The 15,664-nt window shown below is 44.3% G+C and overlaps 1 protein-coding gene across 4 annotated transcripts in view; it reads right to left on the minus strand.

The window, feature by feature from the left end:
* Positions 1-15,664, minus strand: part of rad18 (RAD18 E3 ubiquitin protein ligase) — a 43,500-nt gene that overhangs the window by 25,864 nt on the left and 1,972 nt on the right. For 2 of the 4 annotated variants that reach the window (XM_079682559.1, XM_079682557.1), the window contains exons 2-4: positions 13,275-13,353; positions 8,807-8,868; positions 8,567-8,637 (exon numbers count right to left, since the gene is read on the minus strand). In XM_079682559.1, coding sequence (XP_079538685.1) covers positions 8,567-8,637; positions 8,807-8,868; positions 13,275-13,353 — 212 coding nt within the window. The remainder of the gene's footprint in view (positions 1-8,566; positions 8,638-8,806; positions 8,869-13,274; positions 13,354-15,664) is intronic. The other 2 variants (XM_079682558.1, XM_079682560.1) reach the window with 2 other exon arrangements.

Raw genomic sequence — 15,664 nt, forward strand, 5'->3', positions numbered from 1 at the left:
CTGCTCTGTTCCTATTGAAGTAGTATGCTCTCCCCCTACCATTTATCTGTAACACTGCATTCAGCCATGTTTAACCAGGGTGTCCGCGGGGTCTTAAAAAGTATTAAAAGTTGATAAATCAATTTAGCGAAAATTAAGGCTATTAAAAAGTATTAAAAAGTATTAAACGGCATTTTCCAAGGTATTAAGAAGTGTGGGGGGGGGGGGGGGGGTCCCAAGGTGGGTAGACCGACATACGCAACGCTCTGGGGGTCCAACGGCTCCGTGTGTAAGCCCTATATGATCATTTTCTGATAACGATGAAATAGCCCGCCTCCCTCTTCCAACGTCTCCTGCTGCTGCTGGGCTGTCAGAAGAGGGGGAGGAAAAGAGAGGCAGGCATGGTTTATTAAATATTATTATGCAGAGAACAGAGTCGTTATTGATTTGTTTTAAAGCTCAATAAATAACAAAGAAGACCTCTGACCGGCACTTTTCTAATTTTGTACGGAAGATTTCAACTTTAACGGACATGATGACCGGCGATTTTTTTTTTTAACGGAAACTCTGCCACACGGTTCCCTTGTCCCTTGGAAGAGGCGGAGAGGTGGGTGTTTTTCATCTGCTGTTGGACTACCTGAGAGATATACAGCAGGAGAACACGCCGTCCACCGCGGAGAATAAACAGAAGGGCAACCATGGCAACCATGCTCCGGGGTCTTCTTCGCTGCTTTTGGTGTATTTTGTGGCGGCAGCAGCGCCACTTACAGGCCTGGCATATGTACTACCGTTTCCAGCATTTCCAGCGGTCTAGTGTGAACGGACACATTAATTAATCGAATGCGTGTGAACGGAATACTTTTTTGCGTTTGCGTACGCGGTTTACCGTATGCGTCCTTGTGGGGCCGGGGTCTAAGCCAAACTATATCCGGTCAAAGAGATCTGCTATTTTAAATTAAAGTCAACACATATCGACCCTAATATAGTCTATATTAAGAACGAGAAAAGTCTTAACATATATATCGTTTTTTGTAAACATATGACAAATGTGTGAGGGTGATGACGTCAGAGCATCGTCCTATGTGCCAGGGCTTAGCCCCGGACAGCCCCAGCCCAATTTAACCCCTGGGTATTTGTGAGGGAGCTCCTATATGGCATTACCCCGCTGAAGCTCACCAAAGTTTAATATATTTCATAGTTCAAAGTTTTGTCAATTGTTTTGTTTATTGGTCAAATACTGGTTTCTAATGGTTTCTGAGGAGTTTTACTGGAATGAAAGAGCACAGAGTACAGAAGCAACAAAGCAGCATACTGCATTAAACCTGACCTTCACAGAGAGGTTGAAGTTCATGTGGAGAGGAGGCTTCAGTAGTCTGTCTGCACTCTGTTTAGTTGTGCTATCTTACAATCAATATAGTAAATGTGAGGTAAAGTATGTCGCCAATGTAACCGGTTAGAACTCAAAGTTGCGATGAGGTCTTAAAATGTATGGAAAGGGTCTTAAAAAAGGTATTAAATTTGACCTCAGGATTTCTGCATATACCCAGTTAACTATTACTGATCTCTGCACAAACATTGGTATTGCAGCAAATTATTTGTAGCAGATACTACTAAGGCCCAGACCCCACGCGAGGACGATAACGGTCGTTTGCGTTACTGTTTAGTGTCATATAGACCGTTCTGCCACACAAGGACGACCGAATAGGACAGTAAAAAAGTGCGGTAACGATAACGGGTTCCAATGTGGAATGCACGGCATACGCAACACTCTGGGGGGTCCAACGGCTCCGTGTGTAGGACCTATACGACCATTTTGTGATAATGATGAGGCAATAGCCCCGCCTCTCCCCACCTCTGCTGCTCACCCCCGCGTCAAAGTAAACTGCACACTAAATTCAGATTATTTATCTTTCTCTCGATATGGACATAAACGCGAGTGAAGTCTAATCTGACAGGACGGAGACACGCAGCTCTGCTCACCTGCAGCTCCTCCCGCTGTGATGCAGCGGTGAACGGAGCAAAACACACACTTCAAGTCAGATCATCACCCTTAGCTATTTTAATTACCTCTCAAACTACCTAAATTAGTTATAAATATGTTTATTTTTACTGTCGGCCGGGTCACTCATTACTGGATTAGCTGCTGCATGAGACAGACACTGACGCTGTCAGAAGAGAGGGAGGAAAAAGAGAGGCTCCATGTATTTTATTATTATATTATATAGAGTCGTTATTCATTTGTTTTAAAGCTCAATAAATAGCAAAGAAGACCTTTGACTGGCACTTTTATCATTTTGTCCGGAAGATTTCAACTGTAACACACGTTGACTGGCGAAAAACTGCCCGGTTCCCTCTGCCCGGTTCCCTCGGCCCCCACCGCGGAGAATAAACAGAAGGGCAACCATGACAACCATGCTTCTTTGCTGCTTTTGTGGAGGAAGTTACAGCGCCACGTACAGGCTCGGCATATGTACTGCTGCTTTTTCCAGCGGTTGGAGCTAAACGGAGCTGTCTCGTGTGGACCGATACTATCCGGTGAATATTGCGTGTGGACGGAAGCTTTTTTGCGATTGCGTTAATCCTATGCGTCCTCGTGGGGCCGGGGCCTAAGAAGGTAAGCAAAACAAGTATATGAAAAAGTACCAAAATCCCTCTTTAAAAGTTTCAGTTTGGCATCCGTTTACTTTAAATGATAACTGCACTCTTACTCAAACAACCTGAGTATTTCAAATCATTCTACATTACAGCCATTATTGAAACCGTTTCTGCCTCATTTGAGCAACCACTTATTTTTCCATGTCTTAAGTATGTCAAACGATGCTATAACTGCTGTGCCCCAGCAGTTTACTGGCTGTTGCCATAGAGAGGACATCTGCCAGAAGTGCTTATCAGACTATATTTAAAACAATTCAGACCATATATAGTATAATTCCTCGTACGTGTAAACCTACCTGGTAATAAACCTGTTTCTGATTCTAAATAATGGGGACAAGCAGCTATGCTTTGCTACAGCCAGGTGATAAAAACACTACCAACCAAAGACATCTTTATATCACCATACTAATTCAATTTCAAGTGGCTTAGAAGTTCCTTTTTATCAAGCAATACAAATCAAGTTATACCTCTGGAGCTTTTCTGCCTGGTCCATTAAGACAAGGTAGGTAATGAAACAGAAAGATTTAACAACTTTGAGCCGTTCCATTGTCATTGGCACTGTAAAATAAACATACTATCACTCCCCCTCAGAAATAAAAAGTAACGTGTCATTTTAGGTGGAAATGAAAGAGATGGAGCTGATTTAACAACACATGACAGTTCAAACTGATAGTATCCACAATTCATTATTTAGCAGGAGGAAGGACACTTAGGCCATTCATAAATAATAAGCCACCTCGTTTCCAGGATTTAAGAAAGAAATTGTAAACCACTGCGTTTGAATATTATCCATTATCAATGAATGAGACACGACAAAAAAGCATTAAAAATGTGTAACAAATTAAGCTTAGCGCAAGTTCAATCAGGAAGACCGTCTTCACTCATTCATTCACATATTCCCATCTTACTACTCTCTCTCCTCTAGGGATGGGTACCGAGAACCGGTACTAAGTCAATACCGGTACCTGATTGGACGATATCGGTATACCGTTAAGCCGCTGGACAAACGGTGCTGCTATCGGTATATCTGTTACGTCTACTTCATTAGTTTAACTTTAAACCATTCTGGTTGGTTGGGAACCCTCATCCCGTGTGATGTATCCGGTTTGACACCCCTCTGATTGGCCACTGTAAACGCCACTCCTCATCTCTCTCAACAGCGCTCTTATTATTGTTGTGAGACTCCCGCAGGCATGGCGGACAGAGCGAAGCGATCCAAGGTCTGGGTGCACTTTTAAAAAAATGTATTGGCGATAGTGCAAGGTGCAATCTATGTACTCAATTAGTTGCTTGTAAAGGGGGTGAAACAAACAACTTAATGAAGATTTTGCAACCGAGACACTCATTGAATTTAAAACGGTGCAGCGATACTGCTAGTGCTATTAGTGCTAGCGGGCTTCAGCCGCGCCGCTGAGCGAAGGCTCGCAGGCAGGTTAGCTGCTTCGCACGGGTAATATGTTTTGTTTACCTGGGTGCAGTCTTGCAGGCACATCGCCTTGTCTTCTTTTAGTTTATTAACACCAAATTATTGAAAAGTATCGATAAGAGTATCGAAAAATACCGATACCGATAAGCAGTACCGGTATCGATCAAATCCTAACGATACCCATCCCTCTCTCAATCAGTGATCGGGGGCGTCAATCCCCAGCTAAACCTATCACTTTGCCTCTATTCCCACAAGCCTATCACAGTGCATTGCTAAACCTTTAAATCTGCTCTCTCCCCTTCCTCACAGTTGTAATTTCAGACGACTCAACTCAGGCCTCCTCCACCCCTTCCACCTTCCTTTCTTCCAAATCCAGGGTCAAGATAAACCACTCCTCTTCAGACCGACCTCCATCGATCCCTTCATGCCTCCACCACCACCAGTGTCTAGCCCCCAGGGGGATTCATCTGTTCGGTTTTTCCCCCTCCCGAACGGGGTCTAATCGCCAAACACCATTACATGCATCTGTGTATTCCCGGCAATAAATATATATCGTTATATCAAAAGAAAACTTTTCTCTCCTGATTGAAGTTTTCACCTTTGGAAACACATCAATATTCACTATTTGAGCGGGATACTGTTTAAGAGAAAGGAAGCCGAAGACTAGGCCTTTAGTTTGATGTCTCATTGATCATACAGGTCCAGGCCTGTAGTGAACAAAAGAGCAAGAAAGTCAATAGCATCTACTTCATTTACATACTCTAATTGAACCTAAAATTGTTCCCAGACATTGATTGCCTCTACAATGTGAAGAATAATCTTTTATAATTGGGACTGGGAGCAAGAATAGCTACCATAGCACTTTTGGAGTTAGTGACTTACACACACAAACGTATTGACCCCAGTCCTTTGGGTGGCCTCCAGTGTTTCCCCTAACATTGACTTGGCGGGGCGCTGCGCCCTGCCAACGGAGCCCCGCGCCCTGCCTGAAATTCAAGGTGTTTTTATTTTGTTTTTTTATTTAAAAAAAAATATATATATATAGCACCAAATTTCAACTGAAGTAATCTATCTACGGTCACTTTTCACATTGAACATGTGCTCTTTTATTAAATAAACTAAACGCCATGTTATTTATCCAATGTGTTCATGTTTCAGTGTCCACTGCTTTGCGTATTCACATTCTCCCTCCGCTCTGTTTCTGAAGGGCGGGGCTCACACACACACACACACACACACACACACACACACACACACACACACACACACACACACACACACACACACACACACACACACACACACACACACACACACACACACACACACACACACACACACACACACACACACACACACACACACACACACACACACACACACACACACACACACACACACACACACACACACACACACACACACACACACACACACACACACACACACACACACACACGCTCACAATCAGAGACAAGAGCGGAGGAAAGGAGGAGAACAACAAAGTGTAAAAAAGTCAAACAAATCTGCTTTATTGCCCCGAGCTCTGCTGTCCGCCCGTTTGTGTCCCCCCCAAGTTTCAAATTCGTTTATTATTATTTTTTTAACCGCCAGCCGTTATCGTCACGGGAGAAGGACACACACATCCTGCCCAGGTGGACGCGCGCGAACGCGACAACGAACGTAGCGCGCGCATTCTAAAAATAGCTCACAGATGGAGCAGGTACCGCGGTTTTTAACTACAGTATTGAGATGGGAGTTGGTTTATTCAGTAAATTAGCTCAGGATAATTGGATGTTCTGTCTACACCTGTTGATGTGAGGCTAATGCAGGACTTGCTAGCTTGATGCTACCGGCATTTAGCGGCAGTGACTCAACACATTGCCTCTAAAAATGTATTGTCAGCAATGTATGACAAGCAGACTGCTTGTTTAATGTTAGACTCACACCAATAGCTCAATATGATCATAACACGATTGCTTTCATATCAGATATCAGATGAGGTGGAGCTGCCTCCAGCAATAGAGGATGAGGCAGAGAGAAGCAGCAGCAGCAGCAGCAGCAGCCCAGGGTTGCAGCAGGTATGTTATATGCTGTAGTCAGGTGATTGAAATGTATCAATGAAAGGAAGAAGTGTAGGCTACATGATAAGAAGGGAATACAGTTTGAATAAAAGTAATACAACTTACTACTTTTTAATGTACAAATACTTTGTTACTGTACGATATCAATAACAATAATCCACAGCTCCTCTCTGCTCCAGAGGATAACAAAAATGTGGGCGCCCCGACATTTTTTTTCGAGCAGCACCCTGCCAAGGCAGTAAACCTAGGGGAAACACTGGCCTCTGTGGATTGCCAATCTCATTCTATGATTACTTTGTCCACATTTATTACAATATATCACTATTAATTAAACTCTATTGAAATGAATTATTTAATTTAAAACAAACGGTAATACTATGACAATTATAGGAAAAATTAGGTACAAATTAAGAAAGATTCAACTGAAATAGACTGCATCTTTTGAGAAGTCCATTTATATCCCTGTAAATAGATTCACTGAATGAGGAGAAACTGGAAGGTAATTGGGTACTGCAGTTATATGCATTAATGTGTAGCAGTGCAGTAAGAGCTAAACACTTGATTAAAGAAATTGGCCTCTAGTTTAATGGCAGTAAATTAGTGCCGTTAGCAAACTGCTTCCACAATGTTTTACGGTGAGAAGGTTTAGTGGCCCAATGAAAGAAAAAATCCAAAAACCCTTTGAACCAACATCAGGAAACATAGCAACTGTATTGACAGATGCTGGGGTTATCTAAATATTTTTTTCCTGTATGATTCTGTAGGCACATTTTTACACAGGTCAAACATCTCATGAAGAGTTTCATAAAAAAATCTATGAAAAAAGGTTTTCAATTGTAATATATTTAGCAAATGAACTTTTCCTAAACAAGTATGTTTGAGACAACAATGCTCAATGACAAAATCACCCAACAAGGAAAACCATCTTTTCAGGCGCTCAAAGCTAGACAGGAACAGGAAATTAAAATCTGTTAGCTACTCATTCATAACAGTGATAACAATCAGAAAGTCTACAGTTTGAACGGAGACCTTCAGAGTGTTGATTATAACATTGAGGTGAATGATAGAAGGGACAAGCTTACTGACTTATAACAGCACTTGAAGAAATTATTTGGCTGATTTTTTTCCAGGATCAATGTCAACTGATGAACAGAAAATGAGCCAGTTAAGTCAAGGAGGTTTACTATCATCTATTTGACATGGCAGGTGCAAAAAGTCCACCTTAAACAGGGATTGCCCATAAAAGGTATGTTTATAAAACGTTTTCTGTTCCTGAAATAGCTAGACTAAAGCAAAGAAGACATTTTTAAGGAGATGTTTATGTGTTTTACTTCTGGTTTACTCTTGTATTTGTATGTCTTTATTGATACAGAAAGTATGAGACTAACAGTGATACAGAGTGTGAATGATAGGAAGAGAAAGATGTTAGGATCCCAAACTAGCAGGGATAATTAATCTCATTTATCAACTTGAACCAAAATGTATCAGTCTGCCTAAGACAAACCAATGAGTGCAAGCAAGTGCCTAGTTGCCACCATGTGATCAAGTTAAAGGAAATGATTCCCTACGCAGTGTCAATGGAAAGAAAACAACTCAAATTCAAAGGCATTTTCTTTGACCAGCTCAGGACACCGCTTCCTATGCCTACATCCTGCTGTAATGAAAGAATATCAGACCGAGTGCTACACAGCACACAGAAGAGCAATACAAGGACAAGCTTTAGTGACCTCAGCTGATGAAAACAAAATCCCCATTTGATTTAAAGAAAATCCCTAAATCTGAAGAGGATTTTTGGAAGGCAATTATAAGTGTTTCTCTAATGCTGGTAAATTGCAATAAAAAGAAATTGGTTCCCTTGTGGACATATTGTAATCTTTTCAATAACAATGAGATCCCCTGAAATCACCAGAGTAATCGTTTCTCTCTTCAGTCCTATGAACCATGACGATGGGGGACTAGAGGGACGCTCAGGCGGTGCACCTGTGTTCATGGGGAAGAGGTTTTTCATGAATTGTAGAGTAAGTTGTATTTCCTGCTGTGCCATTTCTATTATTCTGTTGATCCACCTCTGAGGGCAAATATTAACAATAACTGTAAGAACTATTGTTTGCTGTCGATGGTATTAACAACAGGAATTGCTTATATCCTTGTTTTCTATCTGAGCTTGTGTGCAAAACGCCAAACAAACAGTTGGATGCAACAGTGCTTAAAGATAATTAAAGTGCCAAAAAAGGTAATTTAGTGACCCAAGCATAATTTATTAATGTTTGCGTATCTTTTATGTGGACACCAAACAATTCTGTTAAACAAAACCAAAACAGGCTTTACTGTTTTGAAAAACTGGATACCAATGATGCAGGGTACACTCTGTGTATTTACAGACAGCTTACTGGTGTCCTTTTATAATGTGTTGTATGGTTACCTTGCAGCCTGGAAGTTAACAACCAGCTCGTCCAATAAACGGTTGGTTCTTAGATCTTGCTCTGTTGCTTGCTGAAAGGAGAAGAAGAAGCAAGTAAATAAGGATTTGTGTCATTTTTCAATTTCATACAATTAATTACAGGTGATTATCTGTAATCTTTCATCAAGGGAACGACCATGATGACTATGCAAATGTATTTGAGGCATAATAATAACGCACTCCAGTCAAGTTCATACTTACTGCATTGCAAACAGGACACTGCATCTTAAAGCAAAGAAACTTTCTGATGCATAAGGAGCAAACTGTAAAATGAAATGCAAAAATACAGTGTGTTAAGAATTAGTCCGTTAGACATCAGGTAGAGAATGTATTTACTTTAATCAAAAGTTGGTATTTAGTGACAATTCTTGTTATACAATATAATGTTTACAATACACATAAAAAAAGCTCTCTGTAGGGCACAATTGTATTCAATACTCATAAGAGGAGGGTCTAGTGTGGTTTTATCATAGCTGCTCATTTGAGTACCTCCAGCCTAATAGAGCTCTCATATTTGACTAATGCTAAATTCTGGAATAGAAGGCATGTAAGAAGGCATGTAAGAAGGCTCTTTCCCGCTGCTGGAGAGGACGCTGGCGTTGATTGTTCGCCGCTTCTCCGCCTCTGTCACCCTCTATCACCCTCAACTACCATTCGTTCTACAATCTTTCGAATTGGACCACTGCCCTGCATTTACACATCTTTAATGCAATGCACATTGTTTTAAAAAAAAAAAAGTTAACTTATTTTGGACTTCTGCCTCCGTTGCTGGCTGTAGCCGGCTGCCCTCACGTAGCCATCAACGTGCCGGGTGGCTATTGTTATCTGCTACATCGCCTACTGTCTGTCTCCGTCCCACGCAACAACCGTGGACTCTCTCTGCCTCCTGCCTTCATCTCTGGGGTGCATCTGTCCCGTCCCGCTGCTCACATCCTCCTGCCATGTCGTGGATCTTCCTCGTCTCCACAACAATCCTCCACCTCTGTGAACCTAGCTAGCCCGCTAGCTGCTATCTGCTGCTATCTGCTGCTAGCTGCTATCGCTGCCATCACACTGCTCCCAGCCATTCCGCCTGTCATCATGCTGAAATACTCCATCTTACAGCTGCTGTCATTGACCAACTCCTCCACTCCGTCTTCCATCTCAGTCATCAGACATCTTGGACTCCTTCGTCGACCCCGCTACATTCACCGAAGCACCCGCCGCAGTTTTGTTTACCTTCAGCACGGACAATCCATTGCATCCATCTGCTCCACGCAACGCACTGTTGCACACCTGACGCGTCATCAGAACGCAACTCCTACTGCTTCTCTTACACTCTCCCCCGCTCACCTACACTCCCAGCTGCACGGAATACCTGGAGCGGATCCCACTCCCCTCCGCCTCCCAACACATATAACAAGCCATTTATCCCCACCATCAAGCCCCCCTCCTCTGCTCCACTGCCCCCCCTCTCATGCCCACCCCCGCGCTGCTAACCTAGACAACCTCATACCTCTCAAGCCTGCCACCACCCCTACAACCCCCCACTTGACCAATTTTGCCCTTCTAAATATACGGTCACTCAACAATAAAGCCCACATCCTTCACGAACTCATCCTGAACAAATCCATCGACTTCCTTCTGCTCACTGAAACCTGGCAACAACCCAATGACTTCTTCTCGCTTAATCAAACATCCCCCCCTGGTTTTAATTAAATCACTAAACCCCGCCCCTCACGCCGTGGTGGTGGGCTGGCTGTCATCTACAACCAGAACATCCGGACTACAGAACTCACCCTCCCCTCAGTACCATCCTTCGAATTTCTCGCCTTCAAAACCCCTCCCTCACTGACAGTTATCCTCATTTACCGCCCCCCTAAACCACACCCCTCCTTCTTCTCTGATCTCACTGAACTCCTAACCATTGCTTCATCCCTCTCCCCACGTCTGTTACTCCTCGGCGACCTTAACATCCACATGGACTCCACCACCTGCAAACACGCTTCTGAATTTTCCTCCCTTCTGGACAATTTCTCATTTACACAACATGTCACCTTCCCCACCCACGATAAAGGACACATCCTTGACCTTGTCTGCTCCACCAACCTCACAGTACTCGACCCCCACCCCTGCCCCTTTCCCCTCTCTGACCACAAACTCATACAGTTCACCACCGCCTCCCATCCAGGAACATCACTTTCCGTAATTTACGCTCTGTTGATCCCCAGCACCTCTCCGACCTGCTATCCTCTACTCTCCCCCTGGACTCGAACCTCAGCTCACCCGATGATCAACTCAACCACCTTAATTCAACCCTACTCGCCTCCCTCAATAGCTTGGCCCCCCTCAAAAGGAAAAATGTCACTTTTAAAACCTCCTCACCCTGGTTCACCCCTGCACTCCGTAAACTGAAGCAAACCGGCCGCCAGCTTGAACGCCTAACCATGAAATCATCCCTCACAGTTCACCATGATTCCTACAAACTCCATCTCACTACCTACAGAGACGCCCTCAATGCCGCAAAATCTGCTTACCTCTCCACCATCTTCATCGACCCCTCCCGTAACCCCAGGACCCTCTTCTCCACCGTCAACAAGCTCCTCAAACCCCGTGCTGACACCCTCTCTTCCTCCACTTCCACATGCAGTTCATTCCTCCAGTTTTTCTCTGACAAAATCACTGCCATTAATCACTCCCTATCCGCTGCATCTGTCACAAAAACATCTCCCCCAACATCCACCGCCACAATTCCTCCCTCCATCTCCCTTGACCTCCCGAGCCCTCCTCCCCACGGCATTCTCTCCCAGTTCACTCTGGTTACCCCCCCTGAAATACTCCAACTGATCAGCTCCTCCAAACCCACAACCTGCTCGCTTGACCCTCTACCCACCCCTCTTCTGAAGTCCTGCCTCCCCGTCCTTTGCCCCTACATTGTCAACCTTTTCAACTCCTCCCTGTCCCAAGGAACCGTTCCCTCTGCCTTCAAAACTGCTGTTGTCACTCCCATCCTCAAGAAACCCGGTCTGGATCCCTCCTCCCTCAGTAATTACCGCCCCATCTCCAACCTCCCCTTTCTCTCTAAAACAATAGAATGCATCATCTCCAAACAACTCCACCGCCATCTCCAAAAAAATGACCTTTTTGAACCCCTTCAGTCTGGTTTTCGTCCTCACCACAGCACAGAAACGGCACTCATCAAAGTCCTCAATTCCCTCCTCACCTCTGCTGACACCGGTTCCCTCAACATCCTCATCCTCCTTGACCTGAGTCCAGCCTTCGATACCGTGAGCCACACCATCCTGCTTACCCGACTCCGGGATATCGGTATCGAAGGTACTGCACTCAGGTGGCTCCAGTCCTACCTCTCCGACAGATCCCACTTCATCTCCCTCAACAATCACTCCTCTACCACAGCTTCAGTCACCCAAGGTGTTCCCCAAGGTTCAGTACTCGGCCCCCTCCTCTTCATCATCTACATCCTCCCCCTTGGTCAGATTCTCCGCCATCACAACCTGGACTTTCACTGCTATGCTGACGACACACAGATCTACCTCAGCACCAAATCCCCCCACAACCCCCCTCTCACACACATCGAATCCTGTCTGACTGCAATAAAATCCTGGATGCAACACAACTTCCTCAAACTCAACAGTAATAAAACTGAACTCCTCCTCATCGGCTCCAAATCCACCCTCAGCAAAACCCCCAACCTGACACTCACCATCGATGGCACCCCTGTTTCTCCCTCCACCCAGGCACGCAACCTTGGCGTGATATTCGACCCCAACCTCTCCCTCGACCCCCACATCCGCCAAGTTGTAAAAACCTCATTTTTCCACCTCCGCAATATCGCCAAACTCCGTCCCTCTCTCACCCGCCCCGCAGCTGAGCGACTCATTCACGCCTTCATCTCCTCCCGCCTTGACTATTGCAACTCACTCCTCTTTGGCATCAGCACAACATCCCTCAACAGACTCCAGCGTGTCCAGAACGCAGCCGCCAGACTCCTCACCCACACCAAATCATGGCATCACATCACCCCGGTCCTCAAAGAACTCCACTGGCTTCCCGTCTCACACCGCATTCACTACAAACTCCTGGTCCTCACCTATAAAGCCCTCCACCATCTGGCCCCCCCCTACCTCACTGACCTCCTCATCCTCTACCAACCACCCCAGTCCCTCAGATCCACCTCAGCCAGTTTGCTCTCAATCCCCAAGGCCAAACTCCGGAGCTTCGGGGACAGAGCCTTCTCTGTGGCAGCCCCGAAGCTCTGGAACTCCCTCCCCCAAGACCTCCCTGAGTCTGATTCCCTCACCCTGTTCCAGTCCCGTCTCAAAACCCACCTCTTCAACTCTGCTTATCCTTAAACCCGCCCCTCCCCTCTCTGAACCAACATCCTCCTGACTGCTTTTCTGTTTTTGTTTTGTTTTTGTTTGTGTTTTTGTTCTTGTTTTGTTTGTCGACCTGACTCATATTGTAAAGCGTCTTTGGGTCTAGAAAAGCGCTATATAAATCCCATTTATTATTATGTACATTCTAAGCATCTATGTGCAAGCAAAGATACACCCATTTAAAATAAACTTGAACCATTTTAAATCTTCAAAAAGTCAGTCAATGGTCTTACATTCATGTTCTCAGTGGTTTGCTTCTTATCATAGTACCATAGCTACAACTTTTTACTTACAGTTGTGGGAGCATTTCGTCATCATTGAAATGTTGAGAAAGTCAAAACAAATAGGACACCGAAGAAGGGCATCCACATTCTGAAGATAAGAAAAACGACAGGGATCAGCACAACTATTAGCAAACTGGAAATAACCCAATAATAGCTTTTTTTTTTAAATATGTTTCACATGTAGGTAGGCCCTTATGCCGCGTCCACACGGTGGCGTGCGTTGAAGCTCGCTGGAGGGCGTGTCTGAAACTCGACCAACAACCAATCACATGAATCAACCGCCCCGGACACACAACCACACGGTTTGATTGGCTAGAGCTTGTACTGGCATGTGATTTGATTGGCTGACGCTTCCTTCGAAGCTTCAAAAGTTGAACATTGCTCAACTTTTGAAGCGAGCAGAGCGAAGCGACGGAACCACAATGCAGTTCGGCAAAGCGTGACGTCACCCCATTCAAAGTGAATGGGCAGAAGCATTGAAGCTTCAACGCACGCCGCTGTGTGGACGGGCCGTTACCCCTCGATTCCACCGGATCTGTCTGCGTCGCGTCACGGCTGCGCCGCGGTTTTGGTCCGGCCTCCTCCGGCGTCATACCCTCCCGGGCGCGTTTCAGAAGCGGAGCGTCTTGCCTGCCGGCTCGCAGTTTTTGTTGATTTGGGCATATTTACTGCAAAGGCTACTTTGTACAGACAAAGTTAATAATAATTGTAATACTCCAGTTATAAACGACATGAATCAAAGATTTGTTGCTGTATTTTAGTGGTAAAAAAATGCATTCATCATCATAATTATTCAATATATATTTTACACAGTGCCTGTAAACCGGAGGAGAGCGCTGGCATTTCTCCTCCTACTTGAAAGACTACGGAGGGATAGGGTCTGAAAAATTAGTTTATTTTGGGGGTGGGCCGGATGCTGTCACCATTCCACTTCCTGCCCGGCGCCTCTGCAACACCTTGCGTTAGAGTTAGAGTGGAGGTGCATTCCTGGTATTTCTCTGTAGTGCTAAACATTAGTTTATGAACCAAAGTTAGTGACGTACCAGTGTTACTTACAATAAGTTAAAGGTATCATACACACAGATCTTCAGGACCAAGACCAACTGCAAGAAGCGTCTGACCTCCGTCTGTCCAACAAGGGTTTCTCCACAAAGTACTAAGACATGTTTTGCAAGGATCAAATACTTATTTCCCACAGTTAAATGCATATCAAATTGTATATTTTATATAATGTCAATTTCTGGATTTTATTTTTGATATTCTTACTCTCACTGATAAAATAAACCTACCATTACAATTATAGACTGTTAATTTATTTGTAAGTGAGCAAACTTACAACATCTGCAAGGGATCAAATACTTATTTCCTCCACTGTATGTCAGTGAGCACCTGGTCAAACAGACAAAGCCCATCAAAGGTCCCATCAAAAGGAAAAACCTCCCTCTATTCAGCCAACCTCCAGTCCGAGAGAAGTCCAGGTCCCAACAACAGCTCTCATCTCTAAAGAATGTCTGTTCTCTAGCACAGTGCTTCTCAAAGTCGGGTCCGCGACCCCCCGTGGATCCGTGGCACTCTGCCAGGGGGTCCGTGAAAAGTCTTCAGATTCATTAATTTAAATTATCATGATATCAATTTTTGTTCATTTTTTTTTTATTTTTACAAAAGGCTTCATAGTTCAACAAATAATATATATATTTTTTTAATCTAAAATAGTTTATAGATTACGTTCTAATCTAACAAATCTATACATTTAAAAATCAAGCGCGTCACCCGTTACCATGGAAACAACAATAACTGGTACGTCAGTCAGAGAGCGCCACTGCTAGCATCATAGAGATATAACACGGCTAGCATACTACGAAGATGGACAGATTTTTAAAACGACCGGTTACGGCTACAAATGAAGTAAATGAAAAACAAAAAAAAGTAAGGAAATACGTTGAGGAGTATCTCCAATATGGATTTATTGAAGTGGAAGGGAAACCGAAACGTCTGATATGCCTGCGGTGTCTTGCCAATGAAGCGATGAAGCCTGCCAAATTGAAGAGGCACCTCGAGACCAAGCATCCAGATTATGTAAAAAAAGACCAGGCTTTTTTTGAGAGGAAGGGCGAGGACTACCGCCAGCAACAACAACGGATGGTTAATGTTACGTCTGTTTCTGCTAAAGAGCAGACGACGAATTTAGGACATGTCTGCTGATATCAAATCACAACTGCTGGAAAGACTGAGAGGTTCTAAATTCGCGGTTCAATTGGATGAGTCCACTGATGTGTCCGGCTCTGCGCGGCTCATCGCACTGGCGCGAGAGGATAGGGAGAGCCGCAGAAGTGAGACTGACTGAGATTACTTTGAGCAACATGCATGGGAATAAGTTACAATATAATACATTTGTGTAT

Source organism: Notothenia rossii (assembly GCF_949606895.1).
Source record: "Notothenia rossii genome assembly, chromosome: 5".
Lineage (NCBI taxonomy): Eukaryota > Metazoa > Chordata > Actinopteri > Perciformes > Nototheniidae > Notothenia > Notothenia rossii.